The following is a 14,846-nucleotide window of genomic DNA, read 5'->3' on the forward strand; positions in this document are numbered from 1 at the left end:
CACAATACACAAAATATTCTCCAGTGCAAAACAGTTCAGAGTTCAACATGATGATTTACAAATGAACACACGTGAGATGGTAAGTAGAAACTCATATTCGCTCTCTTTTCATTTCCGTAATGAAAAAGTTACAGTATTGTAGAGGCTGTTCAGTGCCCTGCCCAGAATCAGTCACTTACATGATCAAATACCACTTGTTACCACAGGCAGGTCTGCCTTTTTCAAGCACAAACATAAAAGTGTCCAGAATTGCTTCCTTGAGTGCACCCTTCGAAAGGTCTGTCTCCACTTCAGTTCAGCAGTGTTCTGCCACTGCTTCTCCATTGGCTGAATGCCATCCACACCAAAAATACACTATTCTTAAGTTCTACAGACAATATTTGACTCATCTTGACCACTTCCGGGACTAAACTAATACATTTCAATGATATTTAAATAAAGAAATGTTATAAACATTCGCTCACACTCATACACAGCACAATAATTATAAATAGTAGTCTGTAAATAAATAAGCCAGCAATCTTGTGCAAGTGTGCTCACATTAAATGACAACAGATAGTTATTAAATATTGCTTAAACAATCATTTAGGTCTGCTTGACAGCGGCATCTTTTGGCCCTGTTTTCAATAGTGGTGTCAGCGAACATATACATTTCACCATTTCTTAAATTACCATGATTTTGTATTAGCAATTACTAAAAGTATTTAAATAAATATCTGGCAAAAATACTTACATATTCATTAAATAAATACACAAGTATGACAAGATATGAGGTATTCATGCTGCATTCATTTGCTGTGTTGTGGAGCATATGATATTCTGACAAACATTTGCATAATGAAAAGGTGTAAAACATGTAATAAATGTAGAAATAAAATAGATATAGACACACAGCTTTCAGGGATGATACCTATAGTGTAATCCTATCATCTGAAGTATTATTTGTTGATGTGAGAATGTTTAGACACTTAAGATATTAACTTCTGTAGTTTTAAAGATACTGATAATATTATTGTTTCATTGAATTCACCTTTTTTTTTTTTTTTTTTTTTTTTGAGATTGCAGGTGTATTCAGATTTATTTCTTATATAACTGCGATTTGTTCTTGAATTTCACAGAGCTGCAAGAAGCAGTCTTTCAGATTATCTGACACTCTGTCATTGCTGGTCCTCTTATGTGTCTGATTGTCATCCAAATTCCCCATACCGGGATTTACCCACTTCCTATCAAGTATTTGTTCCTGGTCTCACCAGCAGTGGTCGCCTCTGCTTAGCATGGCTGCAATGCTTTCCCAATTCTAGGAATGCCTGTCAGTGCTCAGCTGTACAAACCAGTTCATCTCATACCAATTCTAGGTAGCCAGTAACTTGCTTACATATGCCTAACATTACAAATAACAGCCATCCTAATTTCCTGACATGGAAACTCCTGTTGGAGCAGAACTCCAAATCCTTCCATAATCAAATGATTGTTTGGTGGGAACGGGAGTGTCCCTCCCAGTGGCAGGAGGTAATTATTATTCCTATCCTGAAACCAGGAAAAGGCTCTCAATTTCTGACTAATTATCAACCAATATAACTAATGAACTGGCTATGCAAATTATTCAAAAGAATAGTCTACTGGTGACTGTTGTGGTGCCTGGATACCAGGACATATATATCACAATCCCAAAGTGGCCTTCAGCCATTGCGGTCAACCACAGACCAACTGATTCACCTGGAATCAGCAGCGTACAATGCTTTTGCACATTACCAACATGAGCGCTGTATTCTTTGCCCTACTACAAAAGATGTATGATGCCACCTGGTGCAATCACATCCTATCCGCACTGCACGAATGTGGCTTCTGGGTCTGTTTCCCCATTTTTATCCAGAATTTCGTGTCCATCCAATGATTCTGGGTCTTGATAGGATCAGCTCTCAACGACCAATATGTGCAGGAAACTGGGGTCCATCAGGGACTGGTTCTGAATCCAGTGTTCTTAGCCATTGTAGTCAATGGTATTGTGACTGAAGCGGTCCCACTGTCAATTTATGTGGATGGTGTTTGCCTGTATTACAGCTCAGCTCTCTGTCTCTATGGAGTGCCAACTTCAGGAGAGCATATGAAAAGTAAGTAATTAGCTTCTGAATTTTGGAGATAAATTTTCCCCCTTGAAAACTTGTCACGCATTTTTGTCGATTCAGGACTGTGCATTCATCCCCAGAACTTTGTCTCGGTAACCAGTTACTTGAAGTCACTGAAACTTTCAAATTTTTAAGCCCTTTTGGCAGTTTGTTAACATGGTTACCACAGGTATGTCAGCTCAAGGCAAGTTGCATGAGGAAGTTTAATATCATCAGATTTTTCAGCAGCACAGTTCTTCTGCAATTTTGTAAAGCATTGATTTAATCCTGGCTGGAGTGCAGGTATGTTGTCTATAGTTTCAATAGCACCATCACCACTGATTTTGTTAGACCCAGTCCACCACAGTGGTTTGTGTTAAGCGACTGGAGCCTTCTATGTGATAGCTCTCTGGCGGAAGCTAATGTCAGATCACTGAGGATCAGATTCCAGCAGCTCTTGGCAAACTATGCTATTGCTGTCTGTCAGATGCCTACGCATCCATGTTGCTCAACTGTTTCACAGCTGTTGGCAAACTGTGCTATCACAGTCTCTCAGATGCCTACCCATCCATGTTGCTCGACTGTTTCACAACTGTTGTGAATGTGGTAACAGAATGCTGCTTGTAATTCAGCCCAAACATCCACAGTAACAGAAAAGTGTTTCCCTGCTATAGTTCCTTAGAAGTGGCTGATGGCACATTTGCTAATTAAATGTGTGCTTTACAGGGCAGCACTGTTACTATATTGTGGCAACACAATATCAAATAACATTTATTAAGAGTATATTATAGCACTTAACTTTGGTACACTTTGATGCACGGCACATGGTGTCCTATACCTAGTACAATGATATCTAAATAGTTAAATAGTTTTTCTGTCTCTTGGCAGTGATATTGTCATTATAACTGATAGTAATACTGCAGACACTCTTGAAAGTCCAAATAGTCCATAAATGACAACTGCTAAATAGGAAGACAGTCATCAGAACACTGTACTGATCTTGCTGGAGGCTCTGAACTGAACTAACTGCTGGTTCATAACTGCCTGAGTGTCCACACTGCATTGTGTTGTTTGCCTGTTGACAGAAGAATTTCTATGTCTACCGGTACAAGACAGAAACAATATAACCAATGATTCACTGTGCTCCCTTTGGCAACTGCCCACACTATTGGCAGAAGTACGATGTTCAGATAGATATGGTGAGGAAGAAGAAAATGATCCAGATTTTTGAGTGCCATCTGGAGGATACTGCTAGGAACTGAGAAGTGCCAGAAGAGTTGTTGTGCATGTGTGATGGTGGCCTCTCAGTCACCTGTTTGATTTGATTCTCCCCAGTCACCTATTTGATTTGATTCTCCACAACTACCCAAATTTGGGGTCAGGGATTTTCATCTGCCTCGAGATGACTGGGTGATTGTGTTGTCCTCATCATTTCATCTTCATTCATGAAAGTGGTGAGTTTGGACTGAGCAAAGGTTGGGAATTTGTATGGGCACTGATAACCGTGCAGTTGAGCGCCCCACAAACATAACATCATGACTACCCAAAATTGACATGGGTAGAGACGGATGGATTGAAAGTCAGTGACAATTAGTTTTTTGCTTTAGCAAGTGCAGGGAGCATAAAAAGTGTTCTCTGCCGTATGCAATCAGTAATATACACTACAGAGACGATCACCATGTCGCAGGTTCTGCAGTACATTTGAACTCTCACCACAAAAGACTTCCCAGTTTGTCGTGACTCCGTGAGCTGCTTAAGGCATATCTCAGTGCTACAGCAAAAACCTTTTGGTTGCTAACATCCAGGACCTATCAGTTGACCTCCACAGTGCCAGAACAACTGTAACATTCATCTTGATACAGAGCCCCGTGGGTTTTCCAGGAAATCGATTTGCTGACAAATTATCTAAAGAAGCAACCACAGGGGAAAAACTTGAACTCTGAGTACCCAGCAGAAAGGTGCCATTGACTGTGTCAAATGCATATTGCAGATGTATCTAAGAGTTCCTTTTGTGTCTGAGAACTCCATTCAGTGGAGCAGTGGAGTCATCTCACGATCATCTATATCCTCGCATTGTGTGCCCTGCAGTCTGACGTAGGATGAGCAACCACCATGTCTACCTCACTACTACAGATACTTGCGGTCAGTGGGTTTTCAGTTATTGAAGTCTTATGTTTTGTTAGGAAAACTGAATTTTATAGCAGAATGCACTGCCATGTGTGGTGTCAGGGGTGGCTCTCAAGGCAATAACTTTCACTGTGGTGTGTGCCCCAGCTTGCCTCAGGCTACAATTTTCCCTCTGCACTGTTGCACATTTTTAAACTTTTAAGTACATATTTTATTTATCTAAATGTTTAAGCCCCATCCCCCCTACAGCTTATTTCCATAATTGGTATGATCACTGCCATGATTGATCATTCCTGTACCCCCTCCCCTCTCAAGCCGTCAAGCTCCCCTCCCGCTACGCACACCCTTCCCTCATTCCTCTTGTTCTCCATTACCTTTCCATGCCTATTTTTATTTTCTTTCCAGTCTCTACTTTGTTTTCCACTGTGCTTAATGCTTTAAGTCCTATATCAATTTTGGTCTGTGTGACATTGCTTGGTTCATTTCATCAATAAAATCTAAAAGCATTTCTGCAGAATCCATTGGGCAGTGTACTAGTTTGCAGGTGTAGAAATTCCTATAACCTCCTCTTTGACGTAGATGGTCTTTCCTTCTCATCCCGTATGGTAAGTCCCTCCTGACCCACGGTTCTGGGTGACTTTCCCAAAATCTACTCTTTTCCTAGATCTCTCCAGTCCTTTTCCTTCACCCTTCTTCCATCACCTTCAACACTTCTGCCTGAAGGAGGAGCCACTGGCTCCAAAAGCTTGCTAATTACAACCGTCTTTCGTGTGTGTGTTCTGCCACTGATTGGTGAGTAGATTTTTTATCTATCCAATTAAATAATGGTCCATAGAGGTATACAAACTTTTCAATCCTGTTGGCAGGAATCCTTGTATGATTTTGTTATACCTTGGGCCACTTAGAAAGCGATTTTGCAGTCGTATCTGCTTAACCTAATCCCAATACTTAGGAAACAAAATTCAAATGTGGCAAAGACTTTGAATTTATCTGGATTTTTCATTTACCCAAATCTGAGCCTCGCCTCCCAAATTCCTGTTTATGAACTTGAGCACCTGTATTGTTTCTTCTCACAAAAGCTGTCTGCAAGAAAACTTACAGCGCTGTGGTTATTTTCATTCAGAATTCTAGAACTAAGAGCCTCTTCCATTGAAAAATTAAACATTGCTCTAGCTTGCCCTACAACATTATTTAAACAGCTTTTACTCTCCAAAGTCTACCTTTCTAAAGAACTTCGTTGGCCTTTGTGAATAGCTGCTTCCCATAGAGCTCCTGCATGAAACATTTTCATTTGTTTTATGTCATTTGGCTCGATCTTAAGATTTTATCTAATGCATTGTAACAGGAGAGCGAAGATATGACACAGCTGCTATTTTGAAAGCCAGATGAATGTATCAAACTACATAGCACTTATATCCATGCAGTTTTTCATTGGCACCCAATCTTCCATTAGCAACTTCCCTTTCTTTTTGGAGATCTATTGTGCTCCATTTTACCTCTGTAGTTCCTGCAAAAATAGCTGTGGCACTGAAAGCAGGATATTTAATGTAGGCTGTGTGTTACTGATGGCTCTGATATTGCTGTATATTTTGATGTGTATGGTAAGTACGTGTACTTGCATTGTCAGCAGCATTTTTGTTATTTAATGAGGAGAGCTGATAATTGCATAAATAATTTGCAATATTTATTTTATAGCTGCTGTTGATTGACAAGAAATTTAATGAGGTAAATCCGTTGCTCAATCAAGCTGGTCATCTGGTGGATCAGTGGCAAGGGAGTCAACATCAAAAGGAGTACTTAAAAGTCTTCTTTTTAGTGTTGCAGGTATTACTTAATTCATATTAGCAATAACTAATGCTTGTAAGAACTATTACTGATTGCATTATGCTTTCAGGTTTGTCATTACTTGATGGCTGGGCAAGTGAAAAGTGTTAAACCGTGCTTAAAGCAATTGCAGCAGAGCATTCAGACAATCATGCAACCTAGTTGGCCCTCTGATGAAGGTACTTGTCCTTGTTTTACATGCTTTCATATGTGCATGTCTTTATTTTGTGGATCTGCCTGTGAAATTTTTTCTTTTTCTTTTTTTTTTTTTTTTTTTTAACCTTAGTTCCTACTAAAAGAAATATGGCTACAATTGAGGATGAGGATCTTGCATGTGGTTATAATGGACAATTTATGTACAATGTCTAAATCATTAACTAGAATATCTCATCAGTCCATATTTTTTTTAGGGTTGCTGTGATTTCTTGAAATCACACCAACAAGGCCAAAGAATATTTTTTCCCACTCATCCAGCAAAACTGAGTTTTTACTCCATCTGTAATTCTCATGTTGGAGTTGGTACATTAAGCATAGAAGGGAGTTGGGAAGACTGAAGAGAGAATGAGAAATATAACTGGTATTGGTAATATAATAATAGAAAAACTGAAGTCACAATGTGCAGCAGGAGAGAAATTGTAGCTGTAGAGCCAGTGGTACCAAAAGTAGTTTAAGTTTTCCATACCAAAAAGAAAATCTTCCACATATGCTTGGATGAGCTGTTAAAGAAACACTTTGTTACTTGTTCCGTATGGAGCGTAGCCTCTTGTGTTGTTGAAACATGGATACATCAAATATACAAAGACTAGTGCATAGAAACTTATCAAGGAGTGATTGTGGAATCAGATAGAGTGACTAAGAAGTACAAAATAGTGATTGAGTTGAAATTAACCAGTTTTAATGAGGGACATAAGTAATACTAACAAGGAGACCTTCTGGAGTGGTCTTCTCCCATTGTCTTTATACTTATACGATTTGAAGGTCAGTACCTGCCAGACTTCAATTTCTGAAAGCAGTGTAAGACGCAATTCTTGGTTTTTGTGTGTGTGTGTGTGTGTGTGTGTGTGTGTGTGTGTGTGTGTGTTTGGAGGGGGGATGGGAGGATGAGATAATATGGGCTTTGAAGATTAGAAGGTTTCTGAGTGCAGTTGAGTATGTTTAACCCACCTTCGATGCCTACTTTCATCTCACGTATTTCACATTTTGAGGCTGATGATCTTAAGCGACAAGTGGAGGCAGCTGATATCGTAAATGTAACAAAAAAAAAAAAAAAAAAAGCAAATAATGAGCTTTATAAGATGCCAGCCTCTGATATTTGACCGAGCAAGGTTGGGCAATGGTTAGCACACTGGACTCACATTTGGGAGGATGACAGTTCAATCCCGCATCCAGCCATCCTGATTTAGGTTTTCCATGATTTCCCTAAATCGCTTCAGGCAAATACTGAGGCACAGCTGACTTCCTTTGCCATCCTTCCCTAATCCAATGAGACCAATGACCTCGTTGTTTGGTCTATTCCACCAAATCAATCCAATCTGATACTTAATATATCAATACTTCAGAATTCTTCACAACAAACTTCGTCCAGCTTATGGTGCTGTCATAATACCAAATCCATTCAAACACTCTAAATGTCAATAATTGTTCTCACTACTCCTTAATGTAAGGATCAAGCAACAAGCAAAAACTAGGTATTGGCTGCTGACAAAAAGAGATTGTTGTATTCACATCCAGAAGACTGTGATGATAACTCCTGTGGCAAGTAGGTTGCCCAGTAAAGGGAGTGCTCTGTCTGTTTAGTTGGTAGCTTTAAGTGAAGCAAACCGTATATGTCCTGCTAAACTAGTCCATCCCCAATCGGAGGAAAATATTCAGTGAAAAATGATAGTATAACATTGAAAAGTGCCCGAAGCTGAGAGACCATGTCATGTTATTTTTCCCTTATGGTTCAAAGCTTGACAGTGTGGTGGAACTTTTGGAAGTTTGTTTGCCACAGTGAACAAAGAGGTTCATCTATATTTCTGCAGGTAAGAGATATGGAATAAGGAAAAACTATCACTGTTAAGATGGCTTGCGTACTGCAGTGGAACATGAATAGGGTAAGGAAATGTAGGCACTGAGACATTTTGCACAAGGAAGATGCTTGCAGTTTTATACCTAGGAAATAGATTTTAAACAGGGAGATGTCCTTTCACTGGAAGGTTGATGTCATTGGAAACAGGATCAAAGGTGGAGTTGTTCTATTTCATTTGTGAACACACCACTCCTGTCTAGTCCACTTATGGACCTTTCAGCGATTGCTGTTACAACTTGTGCATTATGTACTGTAACAATCAGCTCACACTGCTTGGTGCCACTAGAGGCTTTAGAGTATATGGCGATTACTGAATTCGCATAACTGCCCTACTCAAGTCTCTCACTGGCAGACTTTAGAAAACTAATTGTGCTCTGGGCTTACCATGTACTTGCCCCAGAAATCGAGCTGATGAGTACCTCATGGTGTCTTGGAAGCTGTGTGTTGAACAATGACTCCTTCACACAATTCATTACTACTTCAGTGTCATTCTTCGCCATAGATTTGTATCTGCATCTGTTTTCACAAGCTATCATATATGTTGCTGCTAAGGGCACAAGACTAATGAACAATACTCAGGAATTTTTCAAAAGAATCTTTTCTAAATAGTTACCTGTGTGCATGAGGTTTAATTTTTAGGATTCCTGTGATAAATCTTCCTGCATTCCCTACAACTTGAATAATGTGATACTTTCACACTCATTATTGATACATATAGGTGCCTGTCATCCTGCTTCCCCTTCCTTGCATGTTGTGGCCACTGGAAATTTACTGAATATCATCTTTTCAGTAACCATTTTGACTATGGACCAAAAAGAACAGCTTAGAAAGGAAGGTGCTGAGGCAGGTGATTGATAGTGTGAAATAGGCGACTTACGGCAGTTTTCTGTTAAGGCAGCATTCATGATTGTGTATATATAACATAACAGTTGCGATCCATTGGCTGATGTTCCACTCGCCAGATCACTTTAGGAGATAGCTGGTTTCTTGATGGATTGAGAGACCCTGCAAATTGGCGATCCAGGCCACTTAAACTGCAACTTTGGCACCACCACATGGGTTTTTGCATAGTCAAATGACAAAGTTTGTCAAAGGGGAGTTATTCCAACTCAATGAAGGACGTCAAATTTTGTACAACTTCATACCACCCTGCATTGCTGGACAATAACAAGCTGGCACTGCCGACTGATTGATGATATGCCTTATCTGGCAGTGCACCAAGAAATGACCCAAGTAATTTACTCACCTTACCGAAGACTCAATTAAACCAGCAAATGGTGTCAGGGATGGGGAAGAAAACAGCACAGCAAGTGTTGGGGCTGTCACGTGCTAGGCAAGGCCGTAAAGCAGTTCCGCATTCTGGTTTTGCAGTACCTGTATCTGCTTATGCTGGTGCTGCAGCTTCTGTAGGCACAACTTTACTTGTCAGCATTTCAGAAATGCTGGGTCCTTGGAAGCCCAAAATTAACATTATGAAATTAACACTATAAGAATTCGCTTTGTGAGTCAGTGTAGAGACGTGCATGGGATTAAACACAAGACACGTCCGGTGCAGGCGGCTGATAACAGGACACACGGAAGTGGCACACAGCATGAAGCACAAGGTGAGGTCCATGGTGGTTGAACTTGGCATTAGAACTGCCTGACCTGCTTTCTGCCACCTGCAGGTGCAGACTTTGACTGCCCTTACCATGATGTCGTGTGCACCTTCCATGGCAGTTGTCAGCACTATTCCACCATGATAAGTGAGCCAGCTCGTCTGCCTTTATTGATATAGCTACTGTTGGGGATGCTAAACGTACAAACTTTCTCTATTAAGTTTTGCCATTAGTTGATGAATTTTATTCTCACCAGAGGCATACAGTACAGTGTCATCAACAAAATGATCCTTGCCTGATTCCTCTTTCAGTTCAGAATTCCATTTTATTTAAAGGCTACTGGTGAAGGTTTTGTGTAGTTTAGTGAAAGCTTTCACAAAATCTATTAATCCCTAGCAAATCATGCTTATTGTTCTGTTGTATTATTTCCTTCATGGTTTGCAAATAGTGCATTGTGCTGCATCATTTCTGAAACCAGCTTTTTTTGTTTATAACACTAACAATCTGTCAGTACACAAAGCAGTCAAAGAAATGTGTAACATAAAGGGTAAAGACTCTCTCCCAATTTCCTGTTGATGCTTTGCCTCATATGGATCAGCAGTTGCTGGACAACACCACAGCACTCCATATGACTTGGTAAGAATTTACTTGAACCGTTTATGTTCATCACTAATGATGCGGGTGAAAAAGTCCTAGTGATCATTCAGTAAATGCAGTTTGAGTGACATTTTCATACCATTAAATACCATAAGGTAGTATGATGTGATCTCAGTTGTTTTTATACAGTATTGTGATAGTTTCTGCCCTATGGTTGTCTAAAAAAGTTCTTGCAGACTCTTATGAAAGACAGACATGCCAGGCTTTCAGCATCACTGAATAAAACACGGAAATGTTCCTTATGCACTAATTCCCTAATTTGCAGTCCTGCGAATATTCCTTTCTGTATTTTTGCTTCACTGATTCTTAAAATCTTCTCTCCCAGGTACAGGAATTCTAGTGAATTTTTGTCCATGGATTTCACAAAATTTTTGACAAGATGTAATTTAATGTGTAACGGAGGAAGACATACATTTTTGAATTAAACAAGAGGAGTGTTTACGACATTTTTCTGTCCAGGCATTGCAAACAAGGTCATTGATGACTCCTAGAGACAAAAAGTTTTGCTCATTTGATTAACACTGTCCTTAAAATTTTGGGTCACCATGCGTGTTCCTTCATTGTCTGTGTTCATCATGGTATTCATCTTTATGTAGTGTCACGTTTTCATGAGGCTCTGGCGTGGGTAATTCTTCTCTGTGATATAAAGGCCATACAGCGTGTGGAAAATTAGGATATTGCACAGCTGCTCATGTTTTCGTGGTGATTGTATCTATTTTTGTCAGACGCAAATAAAAAAGTCCATTTTGTGGTCTGTTGGTTTCTTCCAAATCATGGGAACAGCAAAAGGCATGTGGCATGATTGTTTTAACCAACTAGTCAGGAGCGTAGCATGTGAGAAACAGCTTCTCCTGGTTGCCAGCCGTACAACCAAAATAAAATTTTGTAGCAGTTCCTTAGAAGAGATTTAAGTTTCTCTTTTTGTAATTTCAGAGCTACGTCTCTACAGACATAACAAAAAGAAATTATGTATTTGCACAGCTATGAGGCATTTCTTCTTGCGAATCAGTACAAAACACAGACCACTAAACTGCCATCCATGACTGATCTTTGAGTCCTTGGTGATTTGGTTTTTTTTGGTGATGGTACAAGGTTTATTTCTCTGCCTAATATTTCTTCTTTAAGTGCTAGATACATCATCAGATGTTACAAAGGTGCAGAAAGCAAAATTAAAGTTAAAAAAGCTCAGCAAGCTGTTCTGATTATATGTATTCACACAAAAGTTGATTCATGATGTCATCAGATTGCATCTTACGGTTGCTTAGTCATGCCAAAATATGTTATGGAGCTTGTAGTGGGGAATAATTGGTGTTATTTCCTATATTGGGAATAGTTGGTGGTGTTTGCTATATTTAGCACTGTGGGTCACAACTTGTCCGATTTCTGTCCTCCTCATTTTATATTAAAGTTGTTTTTGTGCCTTTGAGTTTCTATGGCTTATCTGTACATCCTAATATAGTAATGATAAAACCATAGTATTGGAGAAGCAAATTTGGTGGTACCCTGGTCCCAGTGTCTGATCTGCCTCTGTGGTTTTATCTGCTTCTTGGATGACAATTGCTCTTATGCTCCTTAAGTCAGGTGTTGATGCTTTTTTTGTAGGTCCTGTGTACACTTCACTGCATGTGCAAGGGATTTTATGTAGCCCTACTGCGGCAAGCACTAGGCATAGGTCCTTTGCAGATGCTGGTAAATCCTCTTCACACTGTTTAAACCATGAATAAGATTCAATGTTAGGTTGAACAGAGACTATTGAAATTCAAAAGCACAAAAACAACTAAACAGAAAGGGAGGATTGAAATTAAACAGCTTGTGGGTGTGATAAATAAAGCAAACAGCACGAATGCAAAATGTGAACACACAGAGACTGGACATTAGGTGGAACAAAATTCCTTATTGCGGTAACTGTACTTAATGAACAGGTTTAACGGGGAGCACAGCAATTATTACTGTCTGTCGAGTATTGATCGGAATATAAACTCTGAGGTAAATCATTGTTGAATGTTCAAATACTCAAGTGGAAGACAGTAAGCAATTACGACTTTAACCCAGAGACAGAATCAAGAGTGGAACATAAAACATAGAACATATAAAACAAAAAAAATTCACGGCAAGCAATAAACAATACAAAGAGACATAAAAACTTATTAGAAAACACAGTGCCCCTGGTGTCTGGTGTGGAAACTGCTTGTCAGTTATGATTCACGTCACCAAGCGTACGCAACACTACACCACTGAACACACAAGCATCATTGGTTGATGCGAACTTGACAGCCAACCTTGATGATAAAGAGCGACTGCGTAGTGGATGCTATTTCGTCCCCATGGCAGAAACAGTGTGTCATTACAGAATCTGGTACGAAAATGCACGTGTGAAGGCATTCAAGTTGATCTTGCGGTCCTGACTGTAGGGAGCTGCCCTCGACAGGTTCTCCGGAAAGACACAGTGGTTCACCATAGACCAGTACCACATCTGAGGAGTCCCAAGTTCTGCTTATATGTTGTTCGTAGGCCAGGAGCACTATCGGAAGGGTAAGACTCCAGGATGTTCCGTGGCTCATTAGTGCTACCTTCAGGGTATAATGCCATCTTTCAATCATTCCATTACTGGCAGAGCGGTAGCTGTCTCCGAAAAGCTGAATGGGCTTGCTCTTCCCTACGAACACAATTCAGTTTAGCCTCTTTGCCAGGAATGTAGACCAGTTGCAACTTTAATGCCAAAGTGGTATTGTCATTGAAGGTCTTGAGCTCTCTAATATTCTGCTGCGCCTTAGACAGTTCCAAAAATCATATTGATCATGACACACTGCTGGCATGAGACAGACAGATGGCCACCACATTGTTAGTGCTGGAAATGTACTTCATGTCAATGCTGAATTGGCTTGTAAATTCCTGATGGTTGTAATGGTGGGGAGAGCTGTTGATGATGATCTGTTTGAAAGCATAGATTAGTGACTTGTGACCCATGTAGATCATGAATGTCCTTGCTGCTATTTGCGGCTGGAAGTATTTAACTGCCTTGTGCATGACCACGAGCTCGCGGTCATATTGGTCCACTTCTGTACTGACAGTGACAATTTGCATGAGAAGTACACAAGAAATTGCCACAAATCAACCAACCGTTGTTGCAGTACTGCGCTGACAGCAGTTTGACTCACATCCACCACTAATGATAAAGATGTGTCAAGTGTAGGGTGCATGAGAAAAGCCGTATTTGCCATACTCTATTTTGCAATCTCGAAATTGAAGCACACTGCCCTGGAGTCTCGCTTTGAACTTTTTGGCCAGTAATTTCTGCATTCAGTGGTTCTTGCAGTTCTGCTGCATATGGTAAGTGGCAGTGGTAAAAGTTCAGCATTCCTAAAACTCGGTATAACTCCGAGATTGTGGCCAGGCGTGGTATCTGTAGAAGTGCTTCAACCTTCTCAGTTAACAGTAGGGAGTCTGCAACTGATATTCAGTGGCTAGGAATGCTACCTCAGGTTGCCCAAATACACATTTGCTGTATTTAACACTACACTCCAGATGTTTAAAAAGCTCTTGAAGCTGCTGATGGTGTTGCTCCCTGGTGGCCGAAAACACAAGTATTGTCTAAGCAGGCAAAGCAAAACAGCAGTCCCCACAGAACAGAATTGATAAACCTTTGCCAGTTAGGGCAGCATTTCATAACCCAAACGTTGTGAATATACTTTCGAAAAGCCCACATAGTGTTAATTATCACTGTTGTGGCAGTGTCTCCCACTGTCGCAGGTATTTGCATACATTCTTTGGCACAATTCAGAATGCTGAATACTGTTGCACTGTGCAGCCTGTAATTGTAGTCTTGCAACAAAGGCACAGGTAGTGGTCAGGCACAGTTCTGGAGTGGAGTGCACAATAATCGCTGCATGGGCGCCAGGCTCCTGTTCTTTTTTCTATGGGATGAGGAGCAGTGTATATGACCGTGGGCTACGTGATGGCTGGATTATTCCTTTTCAAAGAATTATCTCAAATCCCGCTTTAGCAATGGAGAAACATAAAACTTTGTTATTCTGGCAGCCACAGCAGTTAAACTTCATAATTAATGGAAGTAAAATGAACAGCAAGTCGGCTGTAATTGGTGATTTCTTTATTGTCAGAACTGGTTTTGCCACATTGAAACGGCATTCTCAGACGAAATGAATGTCACATTAATGCACCAGTGTTTGTAGTCAAAGTCAAACTACTGAATAGGGTAAGTCGTCAAAATAAATAAAACAGGACATCGGGGCGAATAGAGCGGTGGCGGCAACGTGTCTGTGGTAGTTGCTAGGATGCAACTTGGAAGGCAGTCAAGTGTACATTGTTTGCTGCAATGCCCTGTTCTCTTTCATTTGGCTACTTCCTCTCCTTGGGGATTTGATTTTTGACTACAAACATTGGGGGCATCTTCGTTCACTAATGTGACACTTTTTAAACATGAGGATGCTGTTTTAATGCAGCAAA

At 40.2% G+C, this 14,846-nt stretch overlaps 1 protein-coding gene across 1 annotated transcript in view; it reads left to right on the forward strand.

Annotated features, from left to right (window-relative positions):
* Positions 1-14,846, forward strand: part of LOC124798568 (MAU2 chromatid cohesion factor homolog) — a 207,370-nt gene that overhangs the window by 80,813 nt on the left and 111,711 nt on the right. Inside the window, exons 4-5 of the mRNA XM_047262030.1 lie at positions 5,928-6,056; positions 6,127-6,235. Of these exons, the coding sequence (XP_047117986.1) occupies positions 5,928-6,056; positions 6,127-6,235 (238 nt within the window). The remainder of the gene's footprint in view (positions 1-5,927; positions 6,057-6,126; positions 6,236-14,846) is intronic.

This window comes from Schistocerca piceifrons, chromosome 5, assembly GCF_021461385.2.
Source record: "Schistocerca piceifrons isolate TAMUIC-IGC-003096 chromosome 5, iqSchPice1.1, whole genome shotgun sequence".
Classification (NCBI taxonomy): Eukaryota; Metazoa; Arthropoda; class Insecta; order Orthoptera; family Acrididae; genus Schistocerca; species Schistocerca piceifrons.